We start from the raw sequence: 16,267 nt of genomic DNA on the forward strand, positions 1-16,267 counted from the left end.
AGTAAGTTGAAATAAGTGTAAATAAAAATTTGTTCTTTGAAAAGAAGGGTTGTGGTCTTTATCAAGGAGTCAGTCCATCACCAGCAGACGGGTGAGATGGTCAGATACTTGTGGTTGGTTAACATGTTACTGCCACTAAATTATTCCAGTGCTCCGTGTCTACATCTTTTCACTACAAAGAGAAAACATAATCCCTTTTAGCGAAATTTCTTCCGACACATCAGAAATGACTTTGTCAATAGCTCACCGTCATTTACTGAAGGAAAAAACACGTAATTTTAACAATAACAGAGGCACTTTAGCCCACCAAGTCCAATTTATAAGACCTTAGAGTCGCGAACTATTTGATTTTGTCACACTAATTTTTGGGGAAGATGAATAATTATCCCTGTAGGAGAGGCGGCTGTAACCTGCCGAACACTGACGTCGAGCTGTACGACTACTCCTACTTGTTTACATTATCTCGTCCGACACAACCTTGAACAAGTAATACTTGGCATGACTAACTGCATCACCTCTCAAGCAATGTTGTCCTTCTAATGATAAAAAGGTTAGGTATTTTGTCTCACACGTGACCATGAAACATAACACACAAGATGAACACACCGGTGTGGTGGACCAGCCCAACATATATCATTACTTCACGCTTGTCAAAACGTAATGAGGATATGGAATCACTTGAGTATATATTTATGTGGATATTTGCCAAGTTATTTTTATCGTGACTTTGATCGTTTCACAGGAGGAACTCTAACTGTACAAGACTAAGATATCGGATAAATGGATCTTTCTTCTGTATCACGTCTGTATTGTTACTATATTTGTACAAGTGAAGGTGGATCTCACGGCCCGTTAGCTATCATCACATACACAAGTTTACTCGAGTGTATTTAGTTGTAACAGAAGCTTCCCGCTTAAGCTGCTGCCCAGCGATGTTACCAAACTTTATATTAAAACTTTAGATAAAACAGCGGACAGCTAATGGGCTCTCAGTCGTCCACCACAAGTTTTCACCTCCAGTCACGAAACACGAGATCAGAGGCAGGTGCCACAGCACCTAACTAAATTATAGTTCTCACACAGCAGTCAAGTTCACAAACTGTGCGGCACCAAAGGTAAACCATCACCAACTTTCAGCTAACAACAGCTAACTCGAGGCTTAACCCAGACTCAGATTCTCTAATGACCTTGCGATGAATATTCCTCGTAACCGAACATGTATGAATTCCCAACTCGTTTACACCACAATAAAGTTAAAAAATATCTAATAATTACACCGAAACTATGGCACAAAGTATTTCTTGACGCTCTCTTATAAGGCTAAACACTCACTATTATTTCAATTGTAATTTTTGACGTTATTGTCATATTTTAACTTAACTCAACTACAAGAGAATTTTCCTCTCATAGTTATAAGAAAGTCATCGTACGAGGCTGCTATATATTTTATCACACCATTTATCAGCTTAGTAGCCAATCAGGCGGTTGGTCTCTTCTAAATAATGACCTTTATTGTCCAGAGTTAGTACAAGAGGCAACCAGAGTGCCCGGAAAAACTCTAATATTTGGCAGGGTCACAGTAGATAGCACCCGTTTCACACCTGACCTGGGTCGAGAATTGAACCCAGGACAAAGACACGCATGTCATTACAATGTTGGATTCTGCACAATAAGTTTGATGGATTCCAAAAACAAACTAAATGCACTAATATGAATAGTCGCTTCATTCTCGGCCTATGGTCTTTCATTTACAACTGAATTTGAAGTAATGACTAACGTGTATGAGCGACTACATTTGCCAATAGTTCCCCTGGTCACATAGCGCAGACATCAGAAAACGGAGCCTCAGAGTGCTCGTAGAAAGCGTGAAAATATATTTCTGGGTGACTGAACAAATTGGCTAAGCTTTTACAATGTTAATATGGACTGTCAGTATTTACAGGGGATACATTACTTACATGTCAAAGTTAAGGTCAAATTGTAGATGGACCAGCGCTCATTAATATTTCTTTTTTTATCTGAGAATTTAACAAATCGTTGCGCTACTGTTTATAGTGAACAACTAAGAACGCACAAAAAAACATTATATATATTTATTTTTATTTTTTTTTTCGAATCACCTTAACGCTAAACTAAACTAACCTAACCTAACATTCAAATAGCGCGCTCTCTCTCTCTCTGCAATTAACATATTAAACGTCAAAATGTACATAACACAGATTATAGGACAGACTCAGGGTCAAGTCACACACCGAAATATATTTGAAGGTGTCATACATTTTCAGTCAATGTGATTTTGGTATCATCAACCCCATTCAGTATGAAAAGGACGATAACTCTTGTCTTACAGAATGAGACACACAGTAATTGAAGTTTGCTGTGAGGAATTTAGAGTAATACTAAAATTTATATCTTCCTTCAACATACTGTAGCTCGTCTTACGAAATCATTATTTGGTAATTATTCGGATCATGACCGTCCGCTGTTTTTCACTGAAAGGCAAGTTTAAAAATATCCAGTTTTCACGGATTTTATTACAGGATAGTTTATTATATTGTGGAAAAATACAAAAATGGCTGAAACTATGTGTTAACCTAACCAAACCTATATCTTAACTCGCTTATATCTCGAAAAATAAATATTTACATGAAAATGAATAGAGGTGAAGACAATCATCGGACAAAACTGCCTAAAAACTTCCACCACAATTACCGAACCGCTGACGGCCGATTCGTATATTATTTAATATTTAAAAAAAAAAATTAGTGAAGACACCAAGACGTTTGTTTACTGTTAAGAGTCACACACTTCTGTTGTGGCATCGAGATGTCGCAACAAAAGAACTCGTTAATTTTAATGTGGGAACGTGTGCCATCCTTCAGTAGCGAACACTCCGAGAAGTTTTTGCCAGCCGTGTGACAAAATATATAAGAACAAGTTTTATCACCATCCAGTATATTTCAAAATAAAATAAACTTATATCACTACTTTACTAACTCTACTACGACTACTAAAACATTATATTAACAATTATTTGACGTTGCCAGCGTAAACTTTCCGCGTTGTAATTTATTCACATACATATTGGCCCCCACCCGCCCACCCCAAGGGATTTTCCACTAATATAAGACTTTTTTATAAAAATTTACTAAATTACTTACCGACACATTACGTTTTTAACCTTGTATTTCACCTCTGTTTCTGAGGCTCGCCAACTAACGGGATTAAATTAATATTATGGATTATTATGGGTTCTTATATCTTACGAGCACAATTTATTCTTCGATGTAAACAACTGACTTCCCAGAACAAATCCTTGAATAATTGTCTAATATTTAGTGTTTTCCAAATTCTTTTCATTCAAAATTATTGAAAATCATTTCTCATCGAAGGAAATAGTGTCAGACATTAGAACAAACAAATTTAAACTTACTGTCAACACGAGACAACAACGACTGGCAGCGTCCAACCCTCCATGTGAATGACTGCGGACTGCGGTGCTAAATCTTTTATGAAAGACGACACGAATCAAGCTAACCTTAACTAACCTAACTCAATTAACTAATAATAATAACAACATCGTTAGGTTAACCTTGTTTGGTTATTTTATAAATGATTTAGTCCCGTAGTCTCACCTACAACCGAGTCGACGGGTGGACGCGTTTGTGTGTTTTAGGAGATAAATAGATTAATTTTCTCTCGCCTGATGTCACTTACTTCAATATAAGGAACTATCTAGTGCATCTATAGGAAATAATTGGGAAACGATAACATTAAGACCGATAAAAAATTAATCATCATCTTTGTAAGCTTTAGAGTATTTCAGTGTTTGCAGGGAGGTGTACTTATTATTCGTGCATTTTAAAATAATATTTTGTACAATATGAAGACCTGTGTTAATATAGGAAGGTGAATATAACATTAGAATATTAATGGGTAAAAATAAGAAGCGGGGTATTAGGGACTCGTCTATAAAAGCCTTGGGACTTGATAGTGCGTAAATAGATTAACTAAACCTTTAACAAGAAAGAAAATAATCCAAGGAAAGACTGTCAAGAACTGGTTACCAAACACATAATTATTAACACCAATCCTGACCTAACAATCTGGTAGTCAAACTCAATTTCTGGTAATTCCATCTCCACTTCCTCAACTGAAACCCATTATACAGTCTTTTGCTGATACATGTCTGGTATATACAACTCAGTAAATATGTGGTAATGTCTATTTTTATAACTGAAAGCCACTCAGTCATAGTCTTCCTCGGCAACTGAAACTCCCACTGACCTACAGTAGTTCCCGGGCCGGTGGAAGTTGTTTGGACATACTTCCTAGCCCCCATTAGTCCCTGTTCACCTAGCAGTAAAGAAGGTACCTGTTGTAAGTCGAAAGTTGCGAATTCGTATTCAGGGAGTTGTTGGAGCTTCCAATAACTTGAGGACATAAACCATTAACTCTCCCGGCTTCTACGCCCTTGACTCTTCAGGCTTCTACGCCCTTAACTCATGAGACAAAGGCAAGCATGAACTTAGCACGCTTCCCTGTTGGGCGCTGTAAACGCTTCTGCGCTTCACCTTACACATGTAGGAATGTCCAATAAAAAAAAAAAAAAAAAAAAAAATCCTTTTTTTTCATCGTGTTTATTTTCCTCTGAATGACAAATACTAGTTTTGAATTTACCCCGAACATATGTTTATTCGTCCCGCGTCTGAAATACCGATCACATTTATTTTCAAACCGAAATATAACACGAATATAACGTATGAATATAGTCATTAATTCATATACAGTACTCGGGTTTATCCTTGTAGATTGTTTATACTAATCTCTGTAATTACGCTCGCTTTGTCATGTTATTCAAATCTGGTTAATAATTATTCGATCACTTTTAACATACAGGTGAGTCATAACTCTCAAATTAAAGTGTTATTTTTTATCATCATACTCGACAGATCTTTTTATCATCATACTCGACAGATCTTTTTATCATCATACTCGACAGATCTTTTTATCATCATACTCGACAGATCTTTTCCACCAAGGACTGCTGCGAACGTTAAGACACATCCCGAATGACCGCCGCTGTGTTGTGGGTAGCAAAGGCACGCCAAGGCTTATCGTCCTCCCTCCGTTTATTCCTTTCGTGTTACTAGAAACCTTACGAGAAAAAATAACATTGACAAAAAATAAATCCCGAGTTTATATGTAAAAAAAAAAAAAATACAAAGTTCGCGTCGCATAAAAAAAAAGATACAAAAGACGAAGATAAAAAACGAGTAATTATTTTTTTCCATCGTGTTGTGGTTTATATAGTTCTACGAAGTGTTGTGGTTTATATAGTTCTACGAAGTGTTGTGGTTTATATAGTTCTACGAAGTGTTGTGGTTTATATAGTTCTACGAAGTGTTGTGGTTTATATAGTTCTACGAAGTGTTGTGGTAAATTTATAAACCTTCAGGTACAATTAATGTGTTTATCCAATCACTGATTAGGTTTATATTACGAAAACATTATTTATGGAACACAATGAAACATAAATAAACATATCAACACAACACTCAAAACTGTTATAAACATAATTTAATATCCCTTCAATGTTATTATTATATTGTCTTAACTATTTGGATGTTTATTTTCAGATAATACTTACTGTTTTGTTACGATGTACACTTTGAACCAAAATTCCCTTGACACTTGGCAATAACTGGTATATAATTGTGGCTTATATATATTTTTATAATTTATGATTGTTTTATTTTATTTTATCATAATATTTAAAAAAAAATAATAAAGAAACTCCGAAAAATTATAATGTATAGCGAAATGTCAATTTTTTATTCATAACAGAACCCTTAATTAGATACCAGGTATAATCTAAAAGTGTTCAGGGATATTTTGACCACAGCTGTACATGATTCTCAAGGTCAACCATACACCTTAGTACATCACCTGTCCACAAAATAATATATACAGGTAATAATAATATGCCAAAGGTAATGATAAATATGATCCTGTAAAAGAGAGAGATTATTACAATAGGACAAAAAAATAAGACAAATACAGATGATTTCTTTTACAAAACTTATATTTGGTTAAAAAGATATTTATTTTTTACACATTTTTTATACATATCACAATAAAAGTCTTCACCATTAGATAATTACGTCAAGATTATTTGGCACTTAAAAAAAATTATCAAACATTCCAGCGTCAACACACTGGTCGGGTGTAGGTAATTAGAGTGAAGCAGCGTTACATCTCCCACCCTTACCAACACACACTAATATTTCTGGCTGTCACTGATACATTTATACAGGACAAACATGATCGTGATTACCAGAAATAATAGATTTATGAAAGAGTAATAATAATAAAGATAATACAATAAAACTAAATAGAATAATGGAAAAATTCAAATCACACCACATGCTGTCTTAGGTATTACAGAGACGAACATGCTTGTGTGTGTAGTCCTCAAGACGGCGTGGACACAGGTATTCATGTAATCAATCCAATATTACAGTTAATGATAAATTTTACCGGGATGACGTCACAAGTCGAGTGATAGGCACGTCTAGTATCTTCAGTAGTCTATAATTATATATCTATACAGTATACATGTGGGTCCTGAGTGTGTCTCTTATAGCGTCAGGGATTATTAACCAGTGTTTACAATCGGCCCTCACAGATCCCGACTACATGATAGACGAGACAATATCACGAGCCATTTCCATCCTTATACTGAGAACTGGCCAAGTCCACCTGTATACGCCCCACCTATCTCACGGTAGGGAGACACCTGAGGTCAAGTCTCGCGTATAAGTTGTTCTCGTGAGAGACAATTATTGAAGAATTGGTACATGGAAGGCGATACTATGGGGCTATTAGGGGAGCGTGTGACCGGGGAAGACACCGCGGTCACCTGCAGCAGCATCCGCGGACTCACCTATATAGGGACTTTAGTGACGTGCACCTGACACACTGCCTCTTATTTACAGGTCATCAGTGACGTGCACCTGACACACTGCCTCTTATTTACAGGTCATCAGTGACGTACACCTGACACACTGCCTCTTATTTACAGGTCATCAGTGACGTACACCTGACACACTGCCTCTTATTTACAGGTCATCAGTGACGTGCACCTGACACACTGCCTCTTATTTACAGGTCATCAGTGACGTGCACCTGACACACTGCCTCTTATTTACAGGTCATCAGTGACGTACACCTGACACACTGCCTCTTATTTACAGGTCATCAGTGACGTACACCTGACACACTGCCTCTTATTTACAGGTCATCAGTGACGTGCACCTGACACACTGCCTCTTATTTACAGGTCATCAGTGACGTGCACCTGACACACTGCCTCTTATTTACAGGTCATCAGAGATGTGCACCTGACACACTGCCTCTTATTTACAGGTCATCAGAGACGTGGACCTGACACACTGCCTCTTATTTACAGGTCATCAGTGACGTGCAAGCACTCAATACAGTTACCAGGGGTAGACACAGTCTCTGCCTGACACGCGCTGCTGACCACACAACACCCCCCTGCATGGCGGTACTTATCGCCAGGCACTGCTGACGACCCCATGTTGTAAGAGCGCTGACATACCAGTTGTTAGTGTCTCAAGTAAATGCCTGGTTAGCGACTCACTGTGACAACTGAACTATTTCAGTCACACCCAAACGTTTAATGGTCACTAAAAAAGATTAATATTAAAGTTTTATAAATGTCTGTTTTGGATTTATGTCTTGTAATTTATTTATTTTTTTATTAATTCTTATCATATGTGTTTATTTATTCGTCACCAGTTCACGTTACACAGTCCTCCAAGTAACTCCTCACCAGCACCAACAAATATCAGTCAGATCCATTGGACCAACCAATTAATTTTATATTATTATTATTGTGAATTAAATTTCGTCTATTACATGTTAGGATTTATACATTCGTGTTAGGAGACAACGCCAGAGTACAGTATACATCAGTACAACCTGGTACAGTACAACGTCTAGGGGAAAAACGAAGCTGGAAGGAGTGAACACACAGCACACCACAACACTGGCAGTAGATGAGAAACACTACTACAAAACCATATCATATTTCTCCAAAGCTTTGTGACACATTCCTGGCCATGACTGACTAGTGCCGTGGGTCATTGTGTCTAACTCACGGTGCTGTTCTGGCTCACCGTGGTTATAATGATTGTGATAATGATATAATGATAATGAGGATGATTTTAAATTCATAAGAGACAAAGTTACGTTAGACAGCTCATAATGACACAAGTGGTCAAAGTTGCTTGATGGTTGAACGTAAGTGAGAGTAATGACCCATGGCCACAATATACAGTATCTTACGAGGCTAGAGTACCACAGGGGGCGGGAAACAGCAACATATAAATTCAATTACTTAAAAATTCATACAGGACATTCTGAGGCAGCAGACTTCCTTCACTTAAAAGTTAAATAGCTTTATATAAGTGTAAAGTATAGCATGTATTGTGTTAAAATAATACGGTATGTTATCTGGTGAAGGAAGTCTACCAAGAACTGTCTAAAAAAAATCATTAAGCGTGGAGGGAAAGAAGCGTTCGATCATGGGATGAGACCGTGTGTGGGGGAGCACCTGTGGAAGGGTACTGGACTGTTTGAGTGGAAAGGTTAAGTTACTGTCTGTGGGGTCATAATGCGAACGTGATAAACACGGAGGCTATGGCCAGGAGAACACCGAAGGCGGTAATCAGATCAATTCCAGCCAGCTGAGTCAGACATGCAAGCAGATAGCAGGCAGCCAACAGTGACTGCATACAGGCGCAATCCGGGGCAGCTGCGGCGCAATCTGGACCCTCACCTGAAGAACACGAACGTGGCCCTGGAGTGTCCGCCTGTCCTCGACCCTTGGGTAACTTGGCAGTGTTACGGGGCGGGCGTGAGGTGGGTGGCATGGACCCCGCCCTCACCACACTGCCGAAGTCATCACTCTCAGAGCTGCTGGTACTGGCGGCCCTTCCCAGCACGGGCACACTGGCACCATGCAGCGAGTGATCACGCCGTTGAGATACAAGCCAGGCGTCAGCATTACGCGTAGGTGAAGGTGGACCAAGCAGATGAGAAGAGGCGCTGAGGGCTCTCTGGAGAGCTGGAGAAGGTGGCAGGGAGGAAGAGCGCATGGGCGGCGGTGGCACATCTGCTGGTGAAGGTGGTGTACCCTGGGCACCACCAGCCGTGCCACCGGGCCCTCCACACTCGGGCTCAACGGTCTTGTTGACATCGAGTGCTGCGGCATGCGGAGGTGGAGTTTCATCATGGACAGATATTTGGGAGAGATTCTTATTCCCGCATGCGTTGGAAAGTTTTTGGTTTATGATTAATTTTAGTGGTGAGAGAGATTGATCAAGTTGGTGGGAGAGATGAGAGGGAGAGTGAGGAGAGAGAGACTCACTCAGAGATTCCTCCACCTCCACCGCCGGGAGAGGCGTGGCGGTCACAACCTTGCTATTACTACTACACTCTGAGACAGGAACTACCTCACCTATATTGATATTTCTTGACCCATTTATTAACATATCAAAATCTCTGTTGAACACAGGAACACTGTCAACCCCCCTGGGTGAGGTGGGTACTGAGTGAGCACGCCTGGCTCTATCATGCACATCTTCAGAAACAACAATCATAGACTCTATCCTATCAGTACAGGTTGAGGCTCTTGCTAGCGCCGACTGAGGCTCCGTGGTGAGAGTTACTCTCTCCGGGGAACTCGGTTCTGGCACCTGACTACTACTGAGGTTAACATACAGGCAATGAAGGATATTAGTGGAAGAGATGGAGGGACTATTTTGTGAGGGTTCAGCGTCTCTTACTGGCAGGTCTATAGCACTACGCCTACGAGAGGAAACCTGTTTACCTTCACTGCTAAAAGACTCCAAGGCCATGGACAATCTGATGGCCTTCCCGATATTCGCTTTGGCACTGTTCTTTTCATAATTTACACTACGATTCTCAGTGGATTGTGACACAATGGTAGGGGACTCAAATGTATTTTCATAAGTGGGGTCTTCACTAATTTTCAGTTCCTGAGTTTCAAAGTCTGTGGCGGGTGTTTCATCGGGCTGTTTAGAAGCGACGGATGACACGTCAGAAACGTCATCATTATTATCAATCTTGGATAGTGTGGATATGAGGGCATCGAGCTTGGCTATATCCACAGGCTCCTGCTGATGCTGGGGCTGAGGTTTATCATTAAGGTAAAAAGGCTTGGGTTTGTTGTTGAAGATGGTGTCTAGCGGTCGGTAGGGTTTCCTCTCCACCACTACGGGAGAGACAGGAGCGCTCTGGATGGTCTGCACTTTGACTATCTTCGGCTCTGTTATGGTGGCGATGGTGGGGCTGGCCGCGGTAGCCGCAGTGAGGGAAGTAACAGTAACAGCCTGCAGCCTGTTTTTTACCTCCTGGGGACCTCCTGGCGGTACCCGAGCTTCCCGAATAATGGCTTGTCGGATATCTGGCTGTGACACTGCTCGTGCTGATGACATTTCCGTAAGAGTTTCTGTGCTGGTACTTAAGTTATTTGTGCTGAGATTATCCCATTTGTTGTCCACTAAGTGGGCTCTCTCTAGCCAGCTGGGGTTGTGCCGTGGACTGAGCGGGGTGGCTTCACTGTCTGTCACAGCGTCCTTGTAACTACCAATGAAGCGGCCAGAACGACGAGCTTCATTTTGATGTTTCACTCGTCTTGGTGTTTGTAGCTTCATACCTTTATCTAGGGTAATATTGTCTGTACTGTTAGACTGTTCTCTCTGGACCTGAGCTCGGTCTGCAGACATGGAGCGCACTGCTCTCCTCCTGTACAAAGGGGATTCATTGTTCGCTTCTGACAGGAGTTCGTCCAGCTCAGAGACGTTAACCTCCTTGTTGGATTGGTCCCTTTGGTCCTTCCGCAGATTTCTGAATGCTAAGTCGTCCATGGTCGTGTCTGGCTCCTTCCTGGAGATCATCTTGGGTCTGTAGTTCTCTTTTGGGGTCACGTGCAAATAATCACTCTCAGATCCTTGAGTCGTTGGTCCTAATGGGATTCCAAATGGAGGCTGAGGGTCAATAACCTTAATGGAGTTAGCCTGCTTGATGCTTCTGTATGATACATCGTCATATACAATATCTGGCTGTCCCTCCATCATGGGGTCCTTTGGCAGATCCTTATCCAGGTCTGAAGGTGTAACATGGGCGGCAGACACCAGCAGGTAGCTGCCCGTCATCTGCAGTGCCTTCTGCACGTCCGGCTGGTTACGAGTACTCTGCTGACATCGCCGGTAGTGCATGTCATCAGCTTTTAAATCCGGAACTCCCGATCTTCTCAGTTTTGGTGTTCGTGATCTGCCTCGGTCCTGGACGGTGGAATCCGTGTCTCCAGTTTCACTGATGGAGTCGTGCGCATCTTGCCTTTCTTCTCTCAGCTGCTGGTGTTGTATAGGCAGGTCACGACGCTCAGCTCGGTCTAGCAGGTCTTCACTATCCAGCTTCAAGCTGTCGTATATCTCCTCCAGCTCCTTCAAGGCTTCTTCAAAATTGCTACACTTGCTCTTTTCCAGTCTCTCCTTTTCCTTTCTGTACATGTCTTCAAACTCTTTTTGATAAATTGGTTTCTCCTTCGGGTGTTCTAATTTGTGCTTCATGATCTCCTGTAACATTTGTCGCTTGGTGATCTCTCGGCCCGGGGTGGTCACCTGCTTGCTGCCTCTCCTGGGAGGTTGTGGCCTTGACTTGGGAGTGTTTGGAGGAGAGACTTTCTCACCTGATTCAGACTTCTCCAGCACCATAGACAGTGGTCTGTTCTGTAGTAGCTTCTTCTTCTCCCTGGCTAAACTACTTTGGCTGGAATCAGAGTCAACAGGTTTTGGGACGGGGCTGGAGACGTCACTTTGACCCGAGAGTGAACTGAGAGATTCTGCCTGCTTGAGGGTGAGAGGTGTTGGACGAGTCTTTTTAGTCTGGATGATGCCGTAGGTGTTGTCACTCTGCTGCGTCACGGGAGACGTGGTCATCCCATTTGAACAATAGCCATCGGGTTTAGGACTGTTGGAACGTGACGAGTCGCTCAAAATTTGAGAAGCAACACTTTGGGCTATTGTTATTTTATTCTTAATTTCCTGCTCCTTTTGCCGCCACACAGTGTTAGCTTGTTGTAGTCTCACACTGTTATCGCTCATGTAGGAGGAATAATCAGAGGATGGGGAAGGAGGCACACTGCTGATGGGGACAATCTTGGCATACTGAGGTGCTTGGTCAGTATAGTAACGCATCTGATTGGAGGTCTGATTGCTAGGAGTTTGTTGTGGTGACGGTTGTTGTTGTAGTTGCGGTGGCTGTTGTTGGATTCTAGAATATTGGTTCTGCTGGAGGGTCTTTGGTGGCTGATCAGTGTACCTGTATTGTGTTGGTGGATATGCTGGGGGTGCAGGCCTGGCTGGAGGAGCTCCATAGTTTGACTTGATTGGTGCCTGCTGCTGGGGTGACAGTTCCAGTTCAGAGAAGGACCGCCGGTTGGGCACCATGGGCGGCGGTTGCCCCTGTAGCTGGTTGTTTGATCTTGGGCCCAAGTAAGCTGGAACAGAGCGAACACTGGGACTGGGACTGGAACCTTTGGTGAAGTTACTCATACTCGACTGACCTGAGTTTGGTCGTTGGGCTTCCTGGTTAAGATTCTCAAAAGAAAATGACATGGGTCGACCATCTCCTGGGGACAATATCCTGCTCCTGTCTCTGGGAGGAGGAGCCGGGGGGATCAGGCCAGATCTACTTAGTGGCGTTGCATTAACTATTGAAGCGCCATTAAAATTAACTCCGGATGATTGATGCATTAATACAGAATTTCTATTGATGTTGCTATCATAAGAAGCACTCCTGTGAGCTCTAAAATCTCCCTGAACTGGTGTTTCAAAGTCTTGGAAGCTTCTTCTTATTGGCGTCCCAGATGGAGGCGCCAATGAGACTGTTACAGAAGTGTGTGGTGTGAGCGGCTTCTGTCTCATGACCACAGTGCTCCTGGTGTCGTTGGAATTAGGTGGAATGTGGCCCTGGAACTTGGCCTTCATGTGAGGGCTTGCCGCTGGACTCACCGAGGGAGTTCGTAAGAGAACAGAGGACTCGTATTCACTGGACTCCTGATACACCAGTTTGGCAGACCATTTTGGTTTGGTTTTATCAGGGATCTGTAGCTTCTTCTCCTCATTGATTTTGTTCCTCTCGGCCTCAAACTCTCGTACTCGCTGTATTTCCTCAATCCTGGCCTGTACGACTTCACGGTTCCGTCGGTCCTTTTCAGTTTCAGTACGCAGCGTCTCCAGCTCTTGTGATTTCCGCCGGAGGAATCGTTCAGTCCGGGCTGCTCTAGAACGTCTGCTGAGAGAGTTGGATTTTGAAAGACTAGACTCGCTGCCATACATAGAATGTGATGACACAGACGCCTTCTCCTCATCAGAGCTTGTATCCCTAAACTTATCACGGAGCCGTTCCACCCGTGCCTTCAGTGCCTCCCTTCGCTCCTTTTTACTGATGGTGTCCGTGCTAGAGCTGCGTGTACCCATGCCTCCTCCTGAGTAGTAGCCGAGGGAAGCATGAGAGCCACCCCCAGCCCATGACCCTAGACTGACTGGCAAGGAATCATGTGATGCTGAGACCCCGACCCTCGACAACTGTCCTGGTTGTGGCATCAACACAGGGATACCAAGTGGTTGTGTATCCCTGCCTAAACTCCCTGTAGCACTGGGCATTACTCTCACCCTCCTGTTGCTGCTCTCCGCTAATAGCCTTGAGTTTATCTCGCTGCTCTCCCCAGGATCAACGCCCGCCGTAACCCGCACATGGCCACCCCGGGTTAACGCGTCTTCGCCCGGAGGTGGCGGTGGTGCAGACGGTAGTGAAGGTTCTTTTTCTTTATGTTCCTTTTTCTTAGTTCGACGGCGAAGAAATGTTCGTCTCTGGGGAGGCTCCTCACTGTCACTGCTGCTACTGCTGTTGGAGCTGTTGCTCGCCTCCTTCCTCCGACGCCTGAAGATGCCGCTCAACAAAGACCTTTTACTCTTCTTCTCTGGCTGAGGTAGTGATGGTTTTTCTGCCTTCTGTTCTTGATGCCGAGGATGATGTTGTTGTTGTTGTTGCTGCTGCCCCTTATGTGACTGCTCCCTGTGTGGTTGTTGTTCCAATTGTATCTTACGTTTTTGTTGTTGTAATTGTTCCTGCTGTTGTATTTGTTGCCGTTTCTGTTGTTGCAGCCTTTGCTGTTGCTGATTTTGTTGATACTGTTGTTGAAGTCGTTGTTGTTGTTGCTGCTGTAAATGTTGCTGTTGGTGCTGCAGTTGCTGGTGTTGTGGGCGGTGTAGCTGCTGCTGTTGTTGTTGCTGCTGCATTTGGTGTTGATGATGAGGTTGCAATTGTCGCTGGTGTTGACTGACGGCAGCAACTCTTGGGGCCCTGGGACTGGTGGGCCCCCGGGGTGGGGCAGCCGGGGCAGCATCATGGCGACTCGGGGGCGTCGGACTCTTGCTGGTGTTGAAGGCATCGCGGAAGGAGGGCGGAGGATGGTGAGAGGAGCCCCGAGAGTAGTAACCCGGGAGGGAGTTGGCCTTGCGCGGGGTGGAGGAGGCAGAGACGACGCGGGCGGCTACGGGGGCGTGGGATGCGCCATCCTCCATCACACCCCCGCCCACCCCTTTACTCCCACGACCACTGTGCACGCTCTGAAACAACCAGAAATAAAATACATTATGCACTGTCCAACACTAAGACATAAGGTACAAATATAAGACATTAAAACTATACAATGAATATTATTAAAATGTGCACACACGAGACTGAGGACTGTGTGTGTGTGTGTGTGTGTGTGTGTGTGTGTGTGTGTGTGTAACAAACGTTGTCAGGAGAGGGAAGAACACAGGCTGGCACTGGCACTCCAACACGTGTCCTCACCAGACTATTTTAGTCGGCGCCACACAGACCCTGGCACCCTACACCCCGACCCACCACCCACTGGACAACCACTCTCGATACCCGCCCACCGCCCACAACACAACCATAACCACCCTACAGACCCACCCACCGCCCACAACACAACCATAACCACCCTACAGACCCACCCACCGCCCACAACACAACCATAACCACCCTACAGACCCGCCCACCGCCCACAACACAACCATAACCACCCTACAGACCCACCCACCGCCCACAACACAACCATAACCACCCTACAGACCCACCCACCGCCCACAACACAACCATAACCACCCTACAGACCCGCCCACCGCCTACATAACACCCACAAGCAATACGTAAATAAAATAAAATTTATAACGCTGCTGACAGATATTAATAATTAATAGACAAACTAAACCAACGTCAATACATACATACATACATACATACATACATACATACATACATACATACATGCACACTTTTCTTTATTAAGGATATATATGTGGGCTTTGCATCTGAGATCATATTAAATCACCATTATCATTACTCTACTACCACCATCATCATCACACGATTATCACCATCATCATCATCACCACGATTATCACCATCATCATCATCACCACGATTATCACCATCATCATCATCACCACGATTATCACCATCATCATCATCACACGATTATCACCATCATCATCATCATCACCACGATTATCACCACCATCATCATCACACGATTATCACCATCATCATCATCACCACGATTATCACCATCATCATCATCACCACGATTATCACCATCATCATCATCACCACGATTATCACCATCATCATCACACGATTATCACCATCATCAACACACCACCATATCCCCACTTGTAATGGGCGCCTTGTCTGTTTCTCATTATCCTCGAATACCCTCACATCATCTCGGAGGGGGTGGGAAGGGGGTGGAAGGAAGGAAGGAAGGAGGGGAGGGAGGGAGGATAGAAGAGGATGAGGGAAGGAGGAAGAAGAGGATGGGGAAGGAGGAAGGGGAGGGAAGGGAGGAAGGGAGGAGGAAGAGGAGGACGAGGAGGAAGGGAGGAGGCAGGGGGGGAGGAAGGGGGGAGGCAGGGGGGGAGGGGGGGGGGAGGCAGGGGGGGGGCAGGGGGAGGCAGGGGGAGGAGGGGAGGCAGGGGAGGCAGGGGAAGGGGGAGGGGAGGAAGGGGAAGGAAGGATGAGGAAGAGGAGGAAGGGGGAGGAAGAGGGGGAGGGAGAGGGAGGGGAGGAGAGGAAGGGG

The 16,267-nt window shown here is 43.8% G+C and overlaps 1 protein-coding gene across 5 annotated transcripts in view; it reads right to left on the reverse strand.

The window, feature by feature from the left end:
- LOC121874674 (serine/arginine repetitive matrix protein 2-like) overlaps positions 1-16,267 on the reverse strand; it is a 178,602-nt gene that overhangs the window by 62,127 nt on the left and 100,208 nt on the right. For 3 of the 5 annotated variants that reach the window (XM_042378910.1, XM_042378909.1, XM_042378906.1), the window contains one exon: positions 6,067-14,747. In XM_042378910.1, coding sequence (XP_042234844.1) covers positions 8,697-14,747 — 6,051 coding nt within the window. In that variant the 3' untranslated portion in view covers positions 6,067-8,696. Of the gene's footprint in view, positions 1-6,066; positions 14,748-16,267 lie in introns of those variants that run through there. The other 2 variants (XM_042378908.1, XM_042378907.1) reach the window with 2 other exon arrangements.

This window comes from Homarus americanus, unplaced genomic scaffold (assembly GCF_018991925.1).
Source record: "Homarus americanus isolate GMGI-L3 unplaced genomic scaffold, GMGI_Hamer_2.0 scaffold34360, whole genome shotgun sequence".
Lineage (NCBI taxonomy): Eukaryota > Metazoa > Arthropoda > Malacostraca > Decapoda > Nephropidae > Homarus > Homarus americanus.